The sequence below is a fragment of the Mus musculus genome, chromosome 10 (assembly GCF_000001635.26).
Source record: "Mus musculus strain C57BL/6J chromosome 10, GRCm38.p6 C57BL/6J".
Classification (NCBI taxonomy): domain Eukaryota; kingdom Metazoa; phylum Chordata; class Mammalia; order Rodentia; family Muridae; genus Mus; species Mus musculus.
In genome coordinates, this window is record NC_000076.6 from 80,920,396 (window position 1) to 80,939,936 (window position 19,541).

General features: G+C 53.5%; 1 protein-coding gene across 1 annotated transcript; it reads left to right on the forward strand.

Annotated features, from left to right (window-relative positions):
• Positions 1 to 9,695: 9,695 nt before the first annotated feature.
• Positions 9,696 to 11,809, forward strand: Gadd45b (growth arrest and DNA-damage-inducible 45 beta). The gene is made up of 4 exons (NM_008655.1): positions 9,696 to 9,964; positions 10,053 to 10,154; positions 10,634 to 10,856; positions 11,138 to 11,809. The coding sequence occupies exons 1-4, from the start codon at positions 9,921 to 9,923 to the stop codon at positions 11,249 to 11,251; spliced, it is 483 nt and encodes a 160-aa protein (NP_032681.1). The 5' UTR covers positions 9,696 to 9,920; the 3' UTR covers positions 11,252 to 11,809.
• The last annotated feature ends 7,732 nt before the right edge of the window (positions 11,810 to 19,541 follow it).

Here is a 19,541-nt window from a genome sequence, read left to right on the forward strand (position 1 = left end):
CACTCCTTGCAGAATAGCCTTCTCCCCGCACATATCATAACACTAAATCTATACAGACAGACTTACTGTCCCCTAGACAACACCTGACCTGTCATCCTGGAAAGGTAAGAATGACTCACTACGGTTAGCATTTGTCTTTCCTAAAGCTACATTGTGTCAAAGGATCTGACACTGTTACCCATTTTCTTTCTGTCTTTTTAAAAAAAGATGAGTATTTTATGTATATGAGTACACTGTAGCTCTATAGATGGTTGTAGCCTTCCTGTAGTTGTTGAGAATTGAATTTTTAGGACCTCTGTTCCCTCCTGTCAGCCCCACTAGCTCACTCTGATCAACCCCACCGGCTCAGGCCCTGCTAGTTCCAGCCCAAAGATTTATTTATTATTATAAATAAGTACACTGTAGCTGTCTTCAGAAGGTGTCAGATCTTATTACACGTGGTTGTGAGCCACCATGTGGTTGCTGGGATTTGAACTCAGGACCTTCAGAAGAAGTAGTCAGTGCTTTTACCTGCTGAGCCATCTCGCCAGCCCCTTCCATTTTCTTTTTTTTTTTTTAAACTTTATTCAATGTATGAGTGCTCTGCTGCATATACATCCGCCTGCTTTAAGAGGGCATCAGATCCCCCTATTGATGGTTGTGAGCCACCATGTGGTTGCTGAGAATTGAACTCATGACCTCTGGAAGAACAGCCAGTGCTCTTAACCACTGAGCCATCTCACCAGACCTTCCATTTTCTTATAATTAGAGCTATTAGTGTAAAAACTGGAAAGATGGGCAGAGGGCATGACTCAGGATCCCCTACCTAGAATCCCCCAGTCTGCAGGCATGGTCAAGGGCACAGCCCCTTAGAGTTCCCCAGTGAGGGTCTGGGATCATGCCTCAAAGGATGAGCACTTACCTACCTAAAGAGAGGTAGGTCCTCAGTTCCACCTCCGCAAATGCAAACATTTTTCTTTTCCCTATCTGATTCACACTGCCCTGCACATATTCGCAAAGGCTCCCAATCCCATCACCTCCTAAAAGGGCAGGCCCACTGACTTGAAATTGAGGCTAGGCCCAACTCAACCTGGACTATAGGAAGGTTTCTGGCAGTTAAAAAGCCAGCATCCCTCAGGAACTCCTGAAGTCTGTTCCTATCTACCAATAGGAGCCGGTTCCCTTGCCTATGGGAGAAGGGACACATAGCTCTCCAATACCTGTGGCTCCTATCAACATATCAATGTCCATGCTGGCCCCAGACTTCCCCAGGCCTTACTCACAAGTACCTGTTAGATATTTCAAGAGTTCCCACATTTCCCCCCTCAGCTCTCCCCCCCCCCATACACATTCTCTTTATACCCATTTATCCATTTCATCTCTCTACTTTCCCCAGGAGAGAGCCTTGGCAGTTGGGAATAAACTTTTCCTTTCCCACCAACACAGCGGCCATTTAGGTTTCTTTACTGCACCCTCGCATACACCCCTCTTGGCTTGTATGTCCTCTGTGCCTCAGGGCCTACGGCTGGGGTCGCCCCCTAGGCACACCATTTCTCCTTGCTGTGCTCCTCAGTGCCCAGGCTTTCTGTCCACTTCCCGCCCTCTTCCCTCTGAGCGGGGCGGGGTTCGTGGTGCACCCCATCCCTGCACGGCTGGACTCTAAGTCCCAGAAAACCATGCGGTACTCGGGATGGGGCAGAACCCTCTGCCCCACCCCTTGCCCCCTCCCCCGTGCTCTTTGGGAGACGTGCTGCAATTTTCAAATTTTGGCGCTGAGAGGGTGTGGCGGTGACAGCTGCTGCTGAGGTGTCCCCTAGCTGCCCCGGACTCGCAGGCCTCCCCATCCCCCACGCTCCTAATACAGCGGGTGGGAAGTGGAGGACCCATGGTTGAAGGAAAGGAAACTGAAGCCTGTGACAATCAAGGACTGGACGGAAGAACACCCCTCCAACAGCAAGCGTCGGAGCTGCAGTACAAAGCGGACCCCTGAGCCCAGGGCGCTACAAAGTGGCAGCTTGCTATCTATTTTGGAGGTGCAGGGCCGTTGGACAGGAAATCCGGAGCCCTAGACTCTCAATCCTGGAAGTTCTCTGCTCAGTGCCCATTCTTTCTCCATTCCCCGAAGCCACTGTCTCCACCCAAGCTGGATTTTGGCGCCAGTTTTAAAAAATAATAATAGATAAACAAATCTCATCCCAAAAGTTGTCGCTGGCTTCTGGCCTAGAGCATTTGAGTTGAATTCGGAATTCTGGAGCCTGAATTTGAGAGAAGCCTAAGTCTGCACTTGATCTTAGCCAAAAAGGCCGAGAAACTATTGAGAAGGCAAATTCTGGACCCTGGGTTTCCTGGAGATTTGAGTTCCTGAGTTTGGGTTCCAAATTTTGGATTCTGTATTTCAGGACTCTGGATGTGGCGAGGCCGATTTTGGAGCATCGATTCGGGATCTGTGTCAAGCTCATGGGATTTGGGAGTTCAAGCTCCAATCTAGTTTATCATAATTTAACAGCCTGGGACTGTGGCTAGGGATGGAGGCAGGAGGAACTCTCTGAGTCCCGGGCCAGCCTAGCCTCCTTAGTAAGCTTCAGGCAACCTAGATCTGGGAGACCACGGTGTCTTAAAACAAAACACAAAAATAAAACACCTCCACTACTGTTGTGTTTTATAAAAAGATAAAGAGAGAGAAAATATGTTTAGTGGATGTGTAGTCAGGTGTGGGGGAAGGGAGAGCCTCCCCGGGCCCATGCTGAGGCATCCCTTCCCCTGAGGGATGAGCCACATAGAAGAGAGTTTATTCAGGGCATGGAGACTGGAGTTGAGAGGGGAGCAGAGGCAGAAAAAGTCAGAGAGAGAGAGAGAGAATAGAGGAGTAGAGGCTGGCTGTCTTAGTCAGAGTTTCTATTCCTGCACAAACATCATGATCAAGAAGCAAGTTGGGGAGGAAAGGGTTTATTCACCATACTCTTCCATGTTGCTGTGGAATGAAAGGGGGTGGGAGGCTAGCAGCCCCTTTTGTAGTTAGTCAGGGCACACCTGGCTGTTGCCAGATAACTGTGGGGCGGAGCTTGGATAAAACACTAAGAATCACCACCAACCAAACCAAACCAAACCAAACCAAACCAAAACTGACAAGAACAAAAACCTGGGATCCAAACCAGGAAGTTCCAGGGCCTGGTGAGCACTTTCCGGGGCTGATGAGCTCCACAGATGGGAACATTCTGCGGTGAACCTGCCACGAGGGGGGGGGGGGGGGGGAAGCAGAGACTCAAGGACACCTAAGCGGGATGAGTTCTTGGTGAGTAAGACACTAAGACTCCTGTAAGATACATTGAATCGTGTACAGTCAAGCAAGGCAAACGGAAGGGTCCAGCATGTGTGCACTGGACAGTTGCCATCTGAATGGAGCACATGCCTTGCAAGGCGAGGGGGGGGGCGGGGGGGGGCAGGGGGAATGCAACAGAGAAGTCAGAGAATGAGGGAGTCAAACTGGGCAAGCTCTGGAGAATAAGCAACAACAAATACAAGAGTAAAATGTATGTGTGTACTAGTCAGCTACTGCTGTATAACAAATACCCCCTTAAGATATATATTTAGGAGCAGTGGGTAGGGCATTTGCTGTCAAGCCTGCTGATCTAAGTAACATCCTAGGGATCCAACTGATATCTGAGTCTTCTGATCCCCACAAGTGCAGCACATGCACACCCTCACGCCTACACTCTCTCCACAACTATGAATTTTAATTTAATAGTTAGCATCCATATTAGTCCCACTACCAACAAGTAAGGCAAACTCTTTTGAGACAGACCACATTTACACACTTAGTAACCTGCATTTTGGGTTCTTAATCATCTTTTTCTATCCTAATTTATCAATTAAACTGATATAAACTGATTAACTGTCTTAGTCAGGGTTTCTATTCCTGGACAAAAAATCATGACCAAGAAGCAAGGGGTTTATTCAGCTTACATTTCCACATTGCTGTTCATCACCAAGGAAGTCAGGACTGGAACTCAAGCAGGTCAGGAAGCAGGAGCTGATGCAGAGGCCATAGAGGGATGTTCTTTTTTTTTCTTTTCTTTTCTTTTCTTTCTTTCTTTCTTTCTTTCTTTTTTTTTTTTTTTTTTTTTTTTTTTTTTTTTTTTTTTTTTTTTTTTTTTTTGGTTTTTCGAGACAAGGTTTCTCTGTATAGCCCTGGCTGTCCTGGAACTCACTTTGTAGACCAGGCTGTCCTCCGCCTGCCTCTGCCTCCCAAGTGCTGGGATTAAAGGCATGCACCCCCACCACCCCCACCCCCCCACCCCCAACCCCCCCCCCCCCCCCCCCGCTCGAGAGATATCCTTTACTGGCTTGCTTCCCCTGGCTTGCTCAGCCTGCTCTCTTATAGAATCGAAGACTACCAGCCCAGAGATGGTCCCACCCACAGGGGCCCTCCCCTCTTGATCTACTAATTGAGAAAATGCCCCACAGCTGGATCTCATGGAGGCATTTCCCCAACTGAAGCTCCTTTCTCAGTGATAACTCCAGCCTGTGTCATGTTGACACATAAAACCAGCCAGGACACTGACATTTTTGTTAGATTTTAAATTATTTTTAATGTTCATGTGTGACGGTGTGCCCGAGGCCACAGTGAGTGTTGGAGGTCAGACGCAGCTCTTCTTGCCTGTTCAGATACTAAGGACTGGACTCAGATCAGCAAACTTAGCAGCAAGCCCCCTTTGCCTTTTGAGCCATGTCGCTAACCCTAGAAATTAAATTTGGTCCAAGCTGCGTATGTAAGACGTGATTTATAGAAGAGTCAGCGCTCAGTGTTGTCCTGGATTAGTCCACACGGTTGGTTGGTAAGGCATGTCCCTCCAGCGTGAAGAGCAGTGTCAAAGCTTAATTGCGGTTTTGTTGTCTTATTTTTTTTTAAAGATTTATTTATTTATTATACATAAGTACACTGTAGCTGACTTCAGACACTCCAGAAAAGGGCGTCAGATCTCATTACAGATGGTTGTGAGCCACCATGTGGTTGCTGGGATTTGAACTCAGGACCTCTGGAAGAGCAGTCAGTGCTCTTACCTGCTGAGCCATCTCACCAGCCCTTGTTGTCTTATTTTAATTATATTTCTGTGTGTGTGCCTGTGCATGCCTGGATGATGTGTATGCACTGATGACCTTAGCTTAGGTGTCAGAGGACAACTTGGTCTCCCTCCACCTTTACAGGGTCCTTCCCAGGGATCAAAGGCAATTCACAAACTCACTGGGAGATTCTAGATTGGGGCTTCACCCTGACCACGCCCCCAGCCCCTCACTGGGGGATTGTGGGTGGTGCTACATCTTTGACCACACCCCCAGCCTCTCACTGGGGGATTCTGGGATGGATTCTCCATCCCTGTAGGACCATGGGCTTCTAGAAGGGCTTTCTCCTGCTGATCTACGCACCAACCCCCCCTTTTTTTGAGACAGTGTGTCAGTTTATTACCCAGAAACGTCCTTGATCTCTACAGTCCAGGCTAACCTAGAACCTGAGCTGCTGAGGCTCATTTGAACAAATTTGGTTGGCCTTGGGTGACTGTCCTGCAAGTGTCCGCTGTGGGGAAAGTGTGATGAATATCTTTTGTTGCGAGTCCAGCATGTGGTCATTTTGGGAAATGATTTTTTTCTATGCAGACTTTCAGAGAGATTAAGCTATCAACTCAAGGATGCACAGTGTGAGTCTGTCTAACCAAAGGAAGCAAACCACCAGGGGCTGCGGACCTCAAGCAGTCAGCCCGCCCTGGAGACACAGCAGGGCAAGGAGATACAGTGGCTTCCTTGCCCCCAGCTCCCACACCTGCGCTCCTCCCAGCCGGTTCCTGTCTTACAAATGTCTGGGAGCTCATAGGATGAGAACATGAGTCACTGCCCTGGAAACTTCTCCTAGGGACAGGGACGGGTTTCATTATGTGAGAGTCCGAGTCCAGCCCTTCTCACCACAAGCCCATCCAGACCCTCAGTGGCCAGCTGCCCTGCCTGCCGCTGTACTGTCCTGCTCTCCCCCTCCCTCTTCCCCTCCCCCTCCCTTTCCCCCTCCCTCTCCCCCTCCCTTTCTCTCTCAACTTGCAGGCTTCTGTGTGGCTCCCAGCTTCCTCTGGGTCAAAGCCCAAGTTTTCCCTGAAGCACCTAGGCCTTGGCCTATGCCCTCCCACTCCCCACTGGCCCTCTCTCTCCTCATCTGCATTTCTTCCCTCTGTTCTGGCGACACACACCTCCTGGATGCTATTCCAACAAACTCTGTCCTGCCCCAGGTCCTTTGCACAGGTCACCCTCCTTGGCCTTTTCATGTTCCAGAATCAGTTTGGATGCCACCTGTCTAAACTCCACCTCCACAGTTCCTGGCAGCAGCAGGGTAGGCTTGGCCTAGTATGAAAGGGGCTGCTTGGCCCCTCCTCTCTCTCTTACCTCTTGCCCTCTTGCTCCCCATTCCCTTCCCCCCACTCTCCACATGGTCAAGGCCGGGCCCCACATCTCTATTCTCTCCTTTTCTCTGCCTTTCTCTGCCTCTACTATTCTCTCAACTCCCTCCCCATGCCCTAATTAAACTCTATTTCATACTATACTATACCGGTGTATGTCCGGTCCCTCGGGGGAAGGGCTGCCTGGTCATGGGCCTGCTGAGGCATCCCCCTCACTCACACCCCACCAGAACATATTCTTACAGCTCTTTCTCTTTTTGTGATCACAACCCTTTGGCTGGGGCTCAGTAGATAGGGCTCTGGCCTAGTGTATCCAAGGGCCCCAGAGCATGGTATAAATCAGCTGTGGGGGCCCATGTAACTCACGACAGCAGGATTGTCAGGGGCTCACACAGTTAAGTAAGGTCAGCCTGGGCTACATGAGATTCAGTCTCAAAAAAGAAAAAAATGCTCTGGGATCCCTCCAGGAGTCTAGGCCCTTCCTGGTGGCCTCCTGACCACAGCCAAAGCATCTCCTCTCAGGAGCTCCAGCCTTTGTCTTGGCAGTTCCCACGCCCCCGACCCTATTTCCGGTTTTGTTGTGAGAGTCCTGTAGTGCCCTGCCCCAACAGACCCTCCCCTCCTCCTGACCTTTCCTTTCTCTGTCTAGCCCAGCTCCAACTCAGGGTGTCTTTCTAGAAGTAAGGCCTCTGGGATTTTGGTTGTGTTTTAATCATTCCTTTTGACTTTCTATGTGCATTGGTGTTTTGCCTGTATGCATGTCTGTGTGAGGGTGTCTGGTCCCCTGAAATTGGAGTTACGGATGGTTGTGAGCTGCCATATTGAACCCTGTTCCTCTGGAAGAGCAGCTAGTGCTCTTAATCTCTGAGCCATTTCTCTGCCCCTGCTGTTTGTTTTGCTTTGTCTTGTTTTGGTTTCGTTTCGTTTTGGTTTTTCGAGACAGGGTTTCTCTGTGTAGCCCTGGCTGTCCTGGAACTCACTCTGTAGCCCAGGCTGGCCTCGAACTCAGAAATTCGCCTGCCTCTGCCTCCCAAGTGCTGGGATTGAAGGCGTGTGCCACCACTGCCTGGCAACAACCAGTGTTCTTTAAGGCTGAGACATCTCTCTAGCCCCACCCCCAGGTTTAAAACAGGGTCTCATTTAGCCCAGGCTAGTCTCAAACTCACTACATAGCCCTGGATGATCCTGACCTACTGACTGATCTTCCGGTCTCTTCCTTCCTAGGGCTGGGATGACAAATGTGTACCACCATAGGGTTCGTGTGGTACAGGGGTGGAAAACAGCGCCTCACACATGCTCAGTACGTGCTCTGCCATTGAACCATTGCTACAGTCCAGCAGCCAATTTAGACTATTAAAATACACATCTAGTAAAGTTTACTTATTTGTGTGTGAGGACACAGTACACTTTGGAGTAGGTACGGAGATCAGAAGACAATTCGCAGGAGTCAGCTCGAACCCTCCATCCTGTGGAGGATGTCTTGCCCTTCATGTTTGATATTTAAAATACTGTATGTATAGATTATTCCAGGTTGGGCTATAGCGGTATGTAGATATTGGTGATGAGCTTGCTAGGCATCACGAAGTCCTGGATTCATCACCAGCATCGAAAAAAAAATTAATAAAAAAAAAATCGCTGGGCAGTGGTGGCCCACGCCTTTAATCCCAGCAAGCACTAGGGAGGCAGAGGCAGGCGGATCTCTTGAGTTCGAGGCCAGCCTGGTCTACAGAGTGAGTTCCAGGACAGTCAGGGCTATACAGAGAAATCTGTCTCAAAAAAAAAAAAAAAAAAAAAATCATTCCAAGTGTTCTCTCCCCCTCCCTTTCCGGAAGCTGCGTGAGCAGAGACCTCATGAGGCCACCAGGTGTCGCCGCCGCGCCTCTCACGCCAGGGACATTTCGCATGCTGGGTGGGTGGCGCGGAGGAAGCAGGATGCGTCACCAGACCCGGGATCGGGGGATCCGGGGATCCGGGGAACCGAGCCGCGCGGCCGAGGCCAGGACCCAGGCTGGCGGAGGAGGCGACTCAGGGTGATTCACCGGGAGCCCCCGTGCACCGTGGGAGAATCCCACGCGGGTCTATCTGCCTCGCTCGTGTCCTTGCTGTCGACTACCAGCCCTCAAGCTGTGGCTTGGAACGCCCTTGGAAGCCTCAGTTTCCATTTTGCATAATGCAGATATCAATTCCTTTGCCTGACAAATCTTGGAAAGATAAATGACACGCGTGGAAGAAGGGGCTTGTGCTTCATGCTACGCACTACAAAAATGCCAGGGACATAAGAGCGGCTGCCTTTCAGTCACCTCTCCCCGGGTCAGTACCCTTCGGGTTTTGCCACTTGGCTTCCCCCTCAGGGGTTAAGTGTGGCGAATCGATCTGAGGATAGACGGTGAGGCAGCCGGCAGGGGGCAGGGTCACTCCGCAGAGCGTCTGGAGGGCTCTTCACCTGCGCCTCCCGTGCACACGTGAAATTCTCGGGGTGCCGGGAGGAGGGAGAAAGGGTTCCGGATCTCTCCCCCTGCGATCCCTTAGTGCTCTGCAGCCAGGACCCCTGGGGCACCGCCAAGCCACCTACCACGACCACTAGGAAGCTTCCTGTGTGCCTCTCCTCCCGCGACCCTGGCCTTAGAGGGCTGAGCGTTCTCAAAGCACCTTCGTGCTGGCGATGCTAGGGTGCCTTGGTAGTTCTCACTTTGGGGAGAGGATCCCACCGTCCTCAAACTTACCAAACGTTTACTGTATACCCTAGACGTTATTTAAACACTCTCCAACTCTACAAGGCCGGCAGAACACTTAGTAAGCCTCCTGGCGCATGCACATCCCTTCTTTCAGAGCTTGGGAAAGGCTAGGGACTCTCCGGGGACAGCGAGGGGATTCCAGACAGCCCTCCCCGAAAGTTCAGGCCAGCCTCTCGCGCTGGAAACCCCGCGCGCGGCCTGCGTAGCGCGGCTGCCGGGAAATCAGGAGAGAAACTTCTGTGGTTTTTTTTTTTTTTTTTTTTTTTTTTTTTTTCTCTCTAGAGCTCTCTCTCTAGAGCTCTCTGGCTTTTCTAGCTGTCGCCGCTGCTGGCGTTCACGCTCCTCCCAGCCCTGACCCCCACGTGGGGCCGCCGGAGCTCCGAGCTCCGCCCTTTCCATCTCCAGCCAATCTCAGCGCGGGATACTCGGCCCTTTGTGCATCTACCAATGGGTGGAAAGCGCATGCCTCCAGTGGCCACGCCTCCACCCGGGAAGTCATATAAACCGCTCGCAGCGCCCGCGCGCTCACTCCGCAGCAACCCTGGGTCTGCGTTCATCTCTGTCTTCTTGGATTAATTTCGAGGGGGATTTTGCAATCTTCTTTTTACCCCTACTTTTTTCTTGGGAAGGGAAGTCCCACCGCCTCCGGAAGGCCTCCGACACTTCTGGTCGCACGGGAAGGTTTTTTTGCCTCTTGGGTTCGTATCTGGACTTGTACTTTGCTCTTGGGGATCTTCCGTGGGGGTCCGCTGTGGAGTGTGACTGCATCATGACCCTGGAAGAGCTGGTGGCGAGCGACAACGCGGTTCAGAAGTGAGTACAACAGAGGCTGAGGTCTTCTCGCCCGCCGCCTGAGGTCTGCGGGGCTGTCATCGGCTAATCTCCCCATTTGGCCTTTTAGGATGCAGGCGGTGACTGCCGCGGTGGAGCAGCTGCTGGTGGCCGCGCAGCGTCAGGATCGCCTCACCGTGGGGGTGTACGAGGCGGCCAAACTGATGAATGTGTGAGTCAGCACCCCCCTTTCTCGGGCGTGGGTGGGGGCGCCCCTCTGATGCACGCGCGCTCCAACATCCCTATAGGGCTCGGGGCTTTGGGGGACTTTCCCAGCGCTCTCGGTTTTGGGGAGTGGAGGGCGACATTTCTCAGAGAATTTTTTTTGGGGAGGAGGAAAGAGAGTCGCTGCAGAACCCTGACTTCGCAAGTTTGAGGTTTTGTGTTTTTTGTTTTGACAAGGCAACCCCAGTAACTTTGGACTATGTGCTTCCTCCCCCACCGCCATCAGTATTTGCATAGTCGGCCACCCCAGCACCCGTGCAGTACTGCGGCTGGGGGGCTGTTCTTATATACACTCCTGATGCACGATGGGTCTTGTCCACCCTTCCCGCCTGCGGTTCCTGGAGCTCATATCCCCCTATCCCACCCCGTGCACGGTGACACCCGCTCCTGGTCTGACGACCCCCTGACACTCCTTCTCTCCTGCAGGGACCCCGACAGCGTGGTCTTGTGCCTCCTGGCCATAGACGAAGAAGAGGAGGATGATATCGCTCTGCAGATTCACTTCACCCTGATCCAGTCGTTCTGCTGCGACAATGACATTGACATCGTCCGGGTATCAGGCATGCAGAGGCTGGCGCAGCTCCTGGGGGAGCCGGCGGAGACATTGGGCACAACCGAAGCCCGAGACCTGCACTGCCTCCTGGTCACGGTGAGCCCTCCCCCCCCCCACGTCTCTGTCTCTCTCTCTCCCCGCCCCACCCACCCGTCCTGGTCACCTGGGTCCCGTGTTTGTCAACATAGCTGGGCTGGCTGGTCCAGCACCAGCTCAGTGCCCAGCCATGCTTGGCATGTCCCGTGGGCTGCCTAGTCACCCTGGCAGCTATTTTGAGCCAGCCTGTTTTTCCCCAGTAGGGCCCCTGGCGCTGAACAGAGGCTCCCTACCTAACTCCTAGAACTCCCACTAAACCCTTCTTTTTCTCCCTCCAACAGAACTGTCATACAGATTCCTGGAAAAGCCAAGGCTTGGTGGAGGTGGCCAGTTACTGTGAAGAGAGCAGAGGCAATAACCAATGGGTCCCCTATATCTCTCTAGAGGAACGCTGAGACCCACTCCAAACATCTAAAGCAACTGTCGAGTTGCTGTCCCCTAAAAAAAGTAAATAAAATACATATTTGACAGCCCCCTCATCCCCCAGAACAATCCCTCAAAGGCTACCCTACCCGTGATACCTTCTGGGAGGGGCGGAGTCACCGAGACTGAGATGAGGAGAGGGGCACGTGCGCCCGCCCGCCCTCTGGGCTGTGGAGCCAGGAGCAGCACCACAGGTGGTCGCCGAGGTCGGAAGGAGGGCACCTCAGGCAAGAGGAGACTGAGACTTTAGAGCCAAGGCCTGGCAGTCCTGCAGCCAGCCTCTGCTCGCAGCCGCAGACGGTCTGGACACCGCCGCAGGGGTGGGGTGAGGCGTCCCCCACCCTGCGGGACAGTGAACTGTGCATAAGTCAGCGGAGGGCGACGACCCTCGCCGCGGGACCCGGGACTCGAGCCCGGGACTTCGCAGCTACAGCACATCTATTTTTAATATTGTGCTGAGCAAGACAGATCGCTTGCATATTTTTAAAAATTTCTACTACAGAGACATTCCAATAAACTCGTTAAGCCTTCGTGTTCTCGTTGTATTTTACCCCCGCTCCCACCGGCCCCTTCTGCCTACCCTGTGTCGCGCCATGGGCCACCAACCCTTGTTAGGAGCTCTGAGCTCAGCAGCTCTAGACGCTGCTGCCGTCTGCTGTAGGCGCCACCACCCAACTCCAGCTTCATAGCAATTAAGACGCGGGTTTATTACGAAACCTGGCGGCCCATCCCCCACTGTTACCCACCGTGCTGGAGCCCGGGTCTGAGAACGTCGGGAAGAGGACTGCAATCTCCGTCCCCACCCTACTGACCTGCCACCTCTCAATTGAAAGACCAGAGAGGTGGTGAGAACGCCTGAGGCGGCTCAGCTGGGGGCCTCTGGGGGGTGGGGGATGATCCCTGTCCTCCCCTGGGGACGCACCCTAGGTCTCTTGTTCCTGGGATGGGCTCTGTGGATGCACAAAGGGAAAAAAATGCTTTTTCATTCTTTCCCCAAGCTTAAAATCAACAGTAGGAAACACCCTGGAAGCCTTGGCACCCGCTGCATCTCTCTCCAAAACGAAACTACCCGGCCCATCCCAGGGCTCCCCTGCTTCGCTAGCCTCAGTTTACCAGCGACCTTTCCACCAAAACCCTCGTGGGTGGAGAAAATCCCCGGGGGCGCCCTGGGAGTCACACGCGAGGGGGGAGCCCCAAGGAGGGGAGTCCCCAGAGACCGGGTGTAGGGTTTGGAGGAGGGGAAGGGTATCTGGGGTGCAGGGTGTGGGGTAGGGAAGGAGAGAAGCTGGGGTGTTGGGCTTGCTAGAGCACTAGCCATGGGGGCGGGGAGGAGCGAGTGAGGGGAGATTAAGAGTTAGGCTACATACAGACTGGAGAGTCTTGGAGTGAGACACAGGGGAGAGGGTCACCTTGGGGGGCCGCTCAGAGGTATTAGGGTGAGAAAATGATCAGGCTGGAGCCTGAAGGAGTGAGAGAATTGGCAGGGGTGGGTTTGAGGGGATGGGGTGAGATGGGGCCACTGGTGGTCAAGATGTGGACTCTCGAGTTCCCAGTCTCTGCCTGCAGGCAGTGGCCCCAGGCAGGTACATGTTAGCTCTTCCCTTAAGGGCTTGTAACCTGCGGTCCCTTTTCTAACCTGGCGGCCTCCTTAAACAAACAAGACACCTAACACTTTTTTGCCTTGTCTCAGTTTCTCCCTCTGATAAATGTCCTCCATTCCAAAGTTCTGAAGTCTTCCTGGCAGAAATCGCTATGAATACCTGGTTCGCTGACTCAGCCATACCAGCCCAGCGTCTTCCTTCCACACTCAAAACTACTCCAGCCTCATTTTCCCCCCAGAAAAAGATACTGGAGCTCAGAGCTTGGCTTGCAGTCTGGAATTATGGGTGGGGGAGGGGAAAACTCTAGCCGGCTGAGAGGAGACTCCATCCAGTCAGCAAGGATAGCTGTCCCAGGTCATCGAGCTTTGGTCTTGTCCTGGGCTGCTGATCCCCTTAGGGACATCATCGTGTGCCAGGAAACGTGGGTGTGTTATTGGACGTTAAGCAGGAAAAACTTGGCGATGAGGACTTCAGGCAGATGGGCGTGGCGCTCACGCACGCGCACGCATGCACACGCAGTCCCCCAGCACTTAGTTGTAGGAACACCAGCCCCTGCACCGAGTTACTTCCTGGTTTTACTCCTGTTCCTCTTGGCCGAGTTGCTCAACCTCTCTGAGCTGGCTGTCTGTGACACACGCAGTCCATGTTAGCACGTGCTTGTACAAGCAGGTGTATGTTCACGCAGACCTGTATCCTGTGGAATACAACCTTCTTACAGATCCATGGTGGCGGATGGACACTACACAGGAGCTCGCTCCCTGAACCTCGCTTTCCAGGCACAGACAGTGAAGCCCCTGTGAGCCGTAAGGGACCAGGCTGGGGCAAGCGCAGGGCAGATCAAATATGCAGAGATGTTGGGGAAAATCATATGAGATAGCTGAGAATATTTCATCTCACATGGTTTGCGGGGTGAGGATATGAAGTGCGGGTCGTGCTAGGGGATGGAGCGAGAAAAATTCAAGGCCTGAAAATGGGGTCTTCTTGTGGGGTCTCCACCCTGACCACGCCCCCTCCACTGGGGGATTCTAGGCAGGGCTCACCACTGACCACGCCCCCAGCCCATTTCAATTATTCTACTTTAATTCACTGACTGTTCAGGACATCCCCAGGAGGTAGACACCATGATTAGTGTCCCTACTTCTTAGGGTAACAATCGGAGGAGATGGAGCCACCTGCCCAAGGTCCTGTGACTGGTGACTGGTCACCTCTACAGGTCAGGGCTCCATAACTGAGTGGTGTCACAAGACTTGGTGAGGACATAACATGCTGCAGGCTAACGTGAATCCCTGAGGGACAAAACAGTCTGTCCTGAGGCTGGGACACAGAAAGTCACCTATGCATCAAACTCTCCTTTGCTGTGACGTGATTCTTTGTGTCACCTGCATTTATGTAGCTCTGACTGTGTGCCAGGCCTTTCCTGCTCCTCTGGGAACATACAGCTAACACAGAGGTCACAAGAAGCAACAGGGTTGGCTATGCCATCTTTAATGTCCAGGAGCTGAGAAGGGGAGGGGCCGCACTAGAAAGGGGGCGGGCCTTGGCCAAGGGCTTCTGGGTGCGAGTATCAGTGCCAGCAGAACCTGTCTAGATCTGGTCTAGAATCTGGTGCACCCTGCGTGTTCTGGTGCCCTGGTTGTGAGCCACCATGTGGAGCAGTCTCCAGCCCCTTATTTTGTATCTGAGACAGGGTCTCACGGTGTAGCTCTGGCTGGACTGGACTCCTCTGTGGAGACCAGGCTGGTCTCACACTCTCAGAGATCCCAGTGCTGGTTTGGAACACTTGTGCTGTCACTGTTTAGCTTTTTATTTTTCCTAAGAAATTTATTTTATTTTATTTTATTTTATTTTATTTTATTTTATTTTATGTATTACACGTGGAGTTTAGAGGACAACTTGAGGGAACTGGTTATCTCTAGCATGTGGCTCTTGGAGTTTGAACTTAGGATGAGCTTGGCTGCAAGCCCCTATACCCTCTGAGCTTTCTCTCCCATCCTGTCCTTAAATTTTTAATGACTTCAGACAGGCCTGGAACTCCCTGTAGATCCTGGGATCCCAGGCCTGTGTGTCACCAAGCCCCAGACAGTTCTGACTTTTCTCCCTGCCTCTCAGTTCTGGAAACATCAAACTGGCTCTGCCCAGTCCACAAAGGAGACCATTTCTCCCCTAGTACCGCACCACTAGAGGAGCCTCATTGCTCAACCCGTCCCTAGGGGCTGGCCTAGGGGAAGGAAGCAGATGAGCTCAGATAGATTTGGACGAATTGGGGTTCCCCCAATCTGGGTGATTCTTGCTCCCAAGCCCAAAGTCATATCACACAGACTCCCTAGAGACTCTAGCAACCCAGGATCACCTCCAAAAACCCAACACAGCCTCCCCCCCCCACCCCCCGCCCAGCCCATGGCACACAGCCTAAACGCCACCCCTCCACCAGGGGCCGAGAAGACTTGGACTCGACCCCCCCTCCCCGCAACCAGATCCACATTGCAGAATCCACAGGGGGGTTTCCTCTCTCTGCTGGCCCTATTCTTTCCCTGCGCGATTCCCACCCCACCCCCTCTCTGGACTCTGCTGTTCCCAGGACCCTGGGAGTGGGTGGAGTGAGAATCTTCCCCAGCAGAAACCGAAGACCCTCGTGTGCTCCAGTGGAGTGTGCGCTCCAGGCTGGACTGCGCACGCACGAACATGGGGGGGGGGGGCAAATTTGAGATCACAAGGACGCCGGAGTGACGTTTACGCTGTCTTCGTGTACACAGCAAGCGTGCCATAAGTGCTTCTCTGCTGGCTCCAAGGCTGCCTGGAAGGTCAGAACTCAGCCCCCCTGCAAAAAACGACGAAGGCCAAGGATTGACGTTACTCCTGTCTCACGCTGACGGGTTACTTGAGCCCAGGGAGCCCAGCCAGCTGTGACTCAGTTTCCCCACCCATAAAAGGGAAAGTGCGAGGGCCCTCCCACCTGGTAAGGTGAACTCCATGGCTTGCAGAGCGCTCAGCAAAAAGCTAGTTGTTTCCAGAACCCTCATTATGGCTTCTAGCCACCCCACCCTCTCGCCAGACACTCTGGGGGTGGAGTGGGGCGCTGACCCAGACCCCAGGCGCCCCTCCCATCCTCCCCAGCAGGCAGGAGTCCCAGGTTCCCTGGTCCTTAAATTGGATAATTGGAGACAGAGGCGGCTGCTGGAGTCACAGACGGTGCTAGTGGGCGACTCTGCAGGCGTTTGGGCCCTTCTGGCTCCCCAACCTGGGGTCACACCGACCCACTCTAGGGCCCGTCTCGGGTGTGCCCTGAACGCACGCCGCCGACCCCCTCCGGAGCACGGTGCCAGCCTTTCTCTGGTGCCCGCCAGGCCGGGTGTCTGCGGCCCGCGGGGGTGGGGGGTCCGCCCCGGCGGCGGGAGGCGGGGCGTTCGCACAGACCCTCCCTTTGTGAACGGCGCCTTCCCTGGGCTGCTTGGCGCTCACCGCTGGGCAGAGAGCCAGCTCAGGAACAGCCTCTGGCCAAGCGCTCCAGCCCCAACAGCTTAGCCTGCCCTGGGGCCATCCGAGGAGCCTACTGTATGCAGCTCCTGAGCGCGGACCACGGACAGAACCTACTATGTGCAGCCTCTCAGCTTGTGCAGGACCCATGTGCAACCCCTGAGCTCATGCACAACCTACTGTGTGTGGTACCTAAGGCATCCAAGGTGCAAAGCCTACTTGTGCAATCCTAGTGTTCATGCACAACCTATAACATGCATGCAGAGTGCAACAATTTATTCTGGGCAAATCCTGAGCAAATGTAAGGCCTACTGGGTGCAGTCCCTGAATGCTTGCAGAGCCTGCAGTGTTCAGCTCCTGAAAACGTGTGAAGTGACAAATCATCGGAAGCAGAGTACTTAGAGAGCCTACTGTGTTTCTTGGATTCCTGAAAAAGCCTGTGTATGTAGCCTGCTGAGCATTGCAGGACCTACTGTGTGTGCAGCCCTTTCCCAGTGTGTACACGCTTGCCCGGCCACCCGTGCATAGCTTCGTTGTTGCCTGCAGTTTATGCCACGCTCAGCTCCTATTGTGTGCACACACTGACATGCTACACACCGCACCTACTGTGGTGCAGGCATCCATGTGTATAAACAAACCCCAAGAGAGAGCAGACACACACATTTAGGAGCTCTGTTGGTTGCTGGGCACAGCAGAACTAAACAGCCATCAGCAGAGCCTCACACATTGGCCTGTCTGAACCAGTTCTCATCTGTAAAAGCCTCAGTGTGTGCACCAGGACAGAACTGGAGAGGTCTCTGTCCACTCTGGCTGCTCAGGAAGCATGCATGTGCTTTGCACGGGCCAACTGCCCCCGAGCTTAGGAGGAAAAATAGAAACAACCAGTATCAGCTTCACATCTCTGGGCCCTGTTGTCAGGGGCTCTGCTTTGCATGAAACGGGTTCTGACTCTGAGGGAAGCATCTTACTGTTGGAGACTTGGCCAGGGAGGCCTGGGAGGTGGCTTTAGACACGCTAAGCTGCGGGTGGGGGTTGGGCCTTAAGGGTTCTTCCAGGAAGTGCCAAAGGCAGGTGCAAGGGCAGGCAGTCTCCATGGGCAGTGTGCCAGTCCTTGGCTTCCCTGAAACTGGGCACAGCAGCTGGGAGAGGTTTCCGGGGCCTGCCCAGCCCCACCTGGCCTGGGGCACTCTCGGGGATGGGCGGGGCTGGCAGGCAGGCATCCAAGAGGCACCAGCTCAGCCTGAGCAGGTCTGCACAAGAGATACCGAGGTTGGAGCTGAGCGTGTACACTTGAGGGGTCTGCTAGGGTGGGGTCGCTGCGCTCTGCACCGTAGTACTGATGCTCTCCCATGCATGCCTCTAACAGCTGTCCCCAGGGTACTGCATGCTACCCAGGCACAGACATTTGTGTCCTTGGGAGAAACTTGCAGATACCCAACTCTGGATGGCTTATTAACACTCAGTAAATATTTGTTTAATGAACCGCTGCAAAAATACACAGACATTTCAGTTTGTAAATGTGCAGTAATTATGGACCAGGCACTTGTACATCACAAACAAGAAAAAGGACAGTCTGAGCACGTAAGCACCTACCTACACTATCTCTCACTGGCAGAAACTAGAACCGGGTTAACGAATCAGGACCTTCCCTGCTCAATCCTGCTTCTCTTCCTGGGTGCCCCTTCCCTCTTCCTTGGTCTCCTCTTCCCAAGGCCGCCAGGCACCCAGGCCTGGTATGGAAGGACATTTAGAGTGTGGTAAGCCCCACATTCCCTGCAAGTATTTTCATGATTTAGATTTCCTTTGCTTGCAGAACATTCCAAAAAACTTCAAAACAATGGACATGAGTGGGGCTCAGAACTGGGGAGGGGCAGTGTCCTGGGGAACTGACATCTAGGTACCCTCAGAAGCCTCCTCTCCTTCCACAGTGGAGACACTAAGGCCCAGAGAAGGGAGGACATCTCTGTCCCAACTTCTGGGAACCCTGCTGGGATGTAGGCAGTGAGGACTTGAGGGCAGATGTGGAAGGGGGTGAGGAGCTGCAATCCAGAGAGTGGGGATTGAAGGAGGGTTGGCTCTGTGCAGTCCATCCTTACAGATAAAAGAATACCTTTTCTTTCTTTCTTCCTTTACCTTAAAATTGTTTTAAATTTCCTTTCTTTTGGGAAACATGCACAGTGCCACACACAGCATGCTTGTGGGCGACAGAGAACTAACGTGTGGTGCAGGAGGCTGTTCTGGCTCTCTCTGCCATCAATCAGCAGCATGCTCCATGCATCTGTCTGCCAGGGACACACACACAGTGGACAGGAGCGCAGATCACTCACTCAGCCATCCCCCACCGTCCAGGACCCACATAGAAACCCAAGTGACCACACCAAGGCCATCCCAGACCCCACCCAGGCTCTCTTCTCCCCAACAGCCCCTGGAACTGACCCTGAAGGGCTAGGGAGACCCAGACAGGCTGCAGACACACTAGGATGTGTTCATCTTTCCAGCCAGCCTGTCTCACCCTGTCGGTAATTAGATCCCAGACTGGTGGGGAGACAGGACAGCCCAGCCCGCCAGTCACCACTGCGGCCCCGCCCATAGCCCGCCACAGTCCGCCCACAGCCCACCAGTCATCACGGCGGCCCCGTGCCCACAGGACTGAGGCACCTGCAGGGTGTGTGTGCGAGGCGTGTGTGTGTGTGTGTGTGTGTGTGTGTGTGTGTGTGTGTGTGTCCAGTCAGGAAAGAGGATACTTTGGGGCCCCAGGCTGGCCTCAAACTCACTGTATAGCCTAGGATGACCTTGAACTCCTAACCCTCCCGCCTTCATTATCCTTGTGCTGGGGTGACAGGCACGCACCAGGCTCAGTATATGTAGTGACACTACCAAAGGCACTCAGGGATTAGTATCCACTGAACTGCAGCCCGAGATTCAGGTCCCTCAGTCCGCGCACAGCCTGCGGGTGCACAGACCCTGATCTCACACATGCATATCAAGCTGGATCATCCCCCGCATGCCATGAAGTCACAGTTGCTTGCACGCACTCAGGGCATGCAGGCAGGCACTCCGGGAGCAGCACACTGGATTTGCCATTTGTAGAGGACGAGGCCACGCCCAGGCTGGCGGCCACGCCCACTGCTCCTGGAGCCGGAAGACCTGTGTGGGCGTCACGGGTTTCCACCCGCGCCGGGATTCC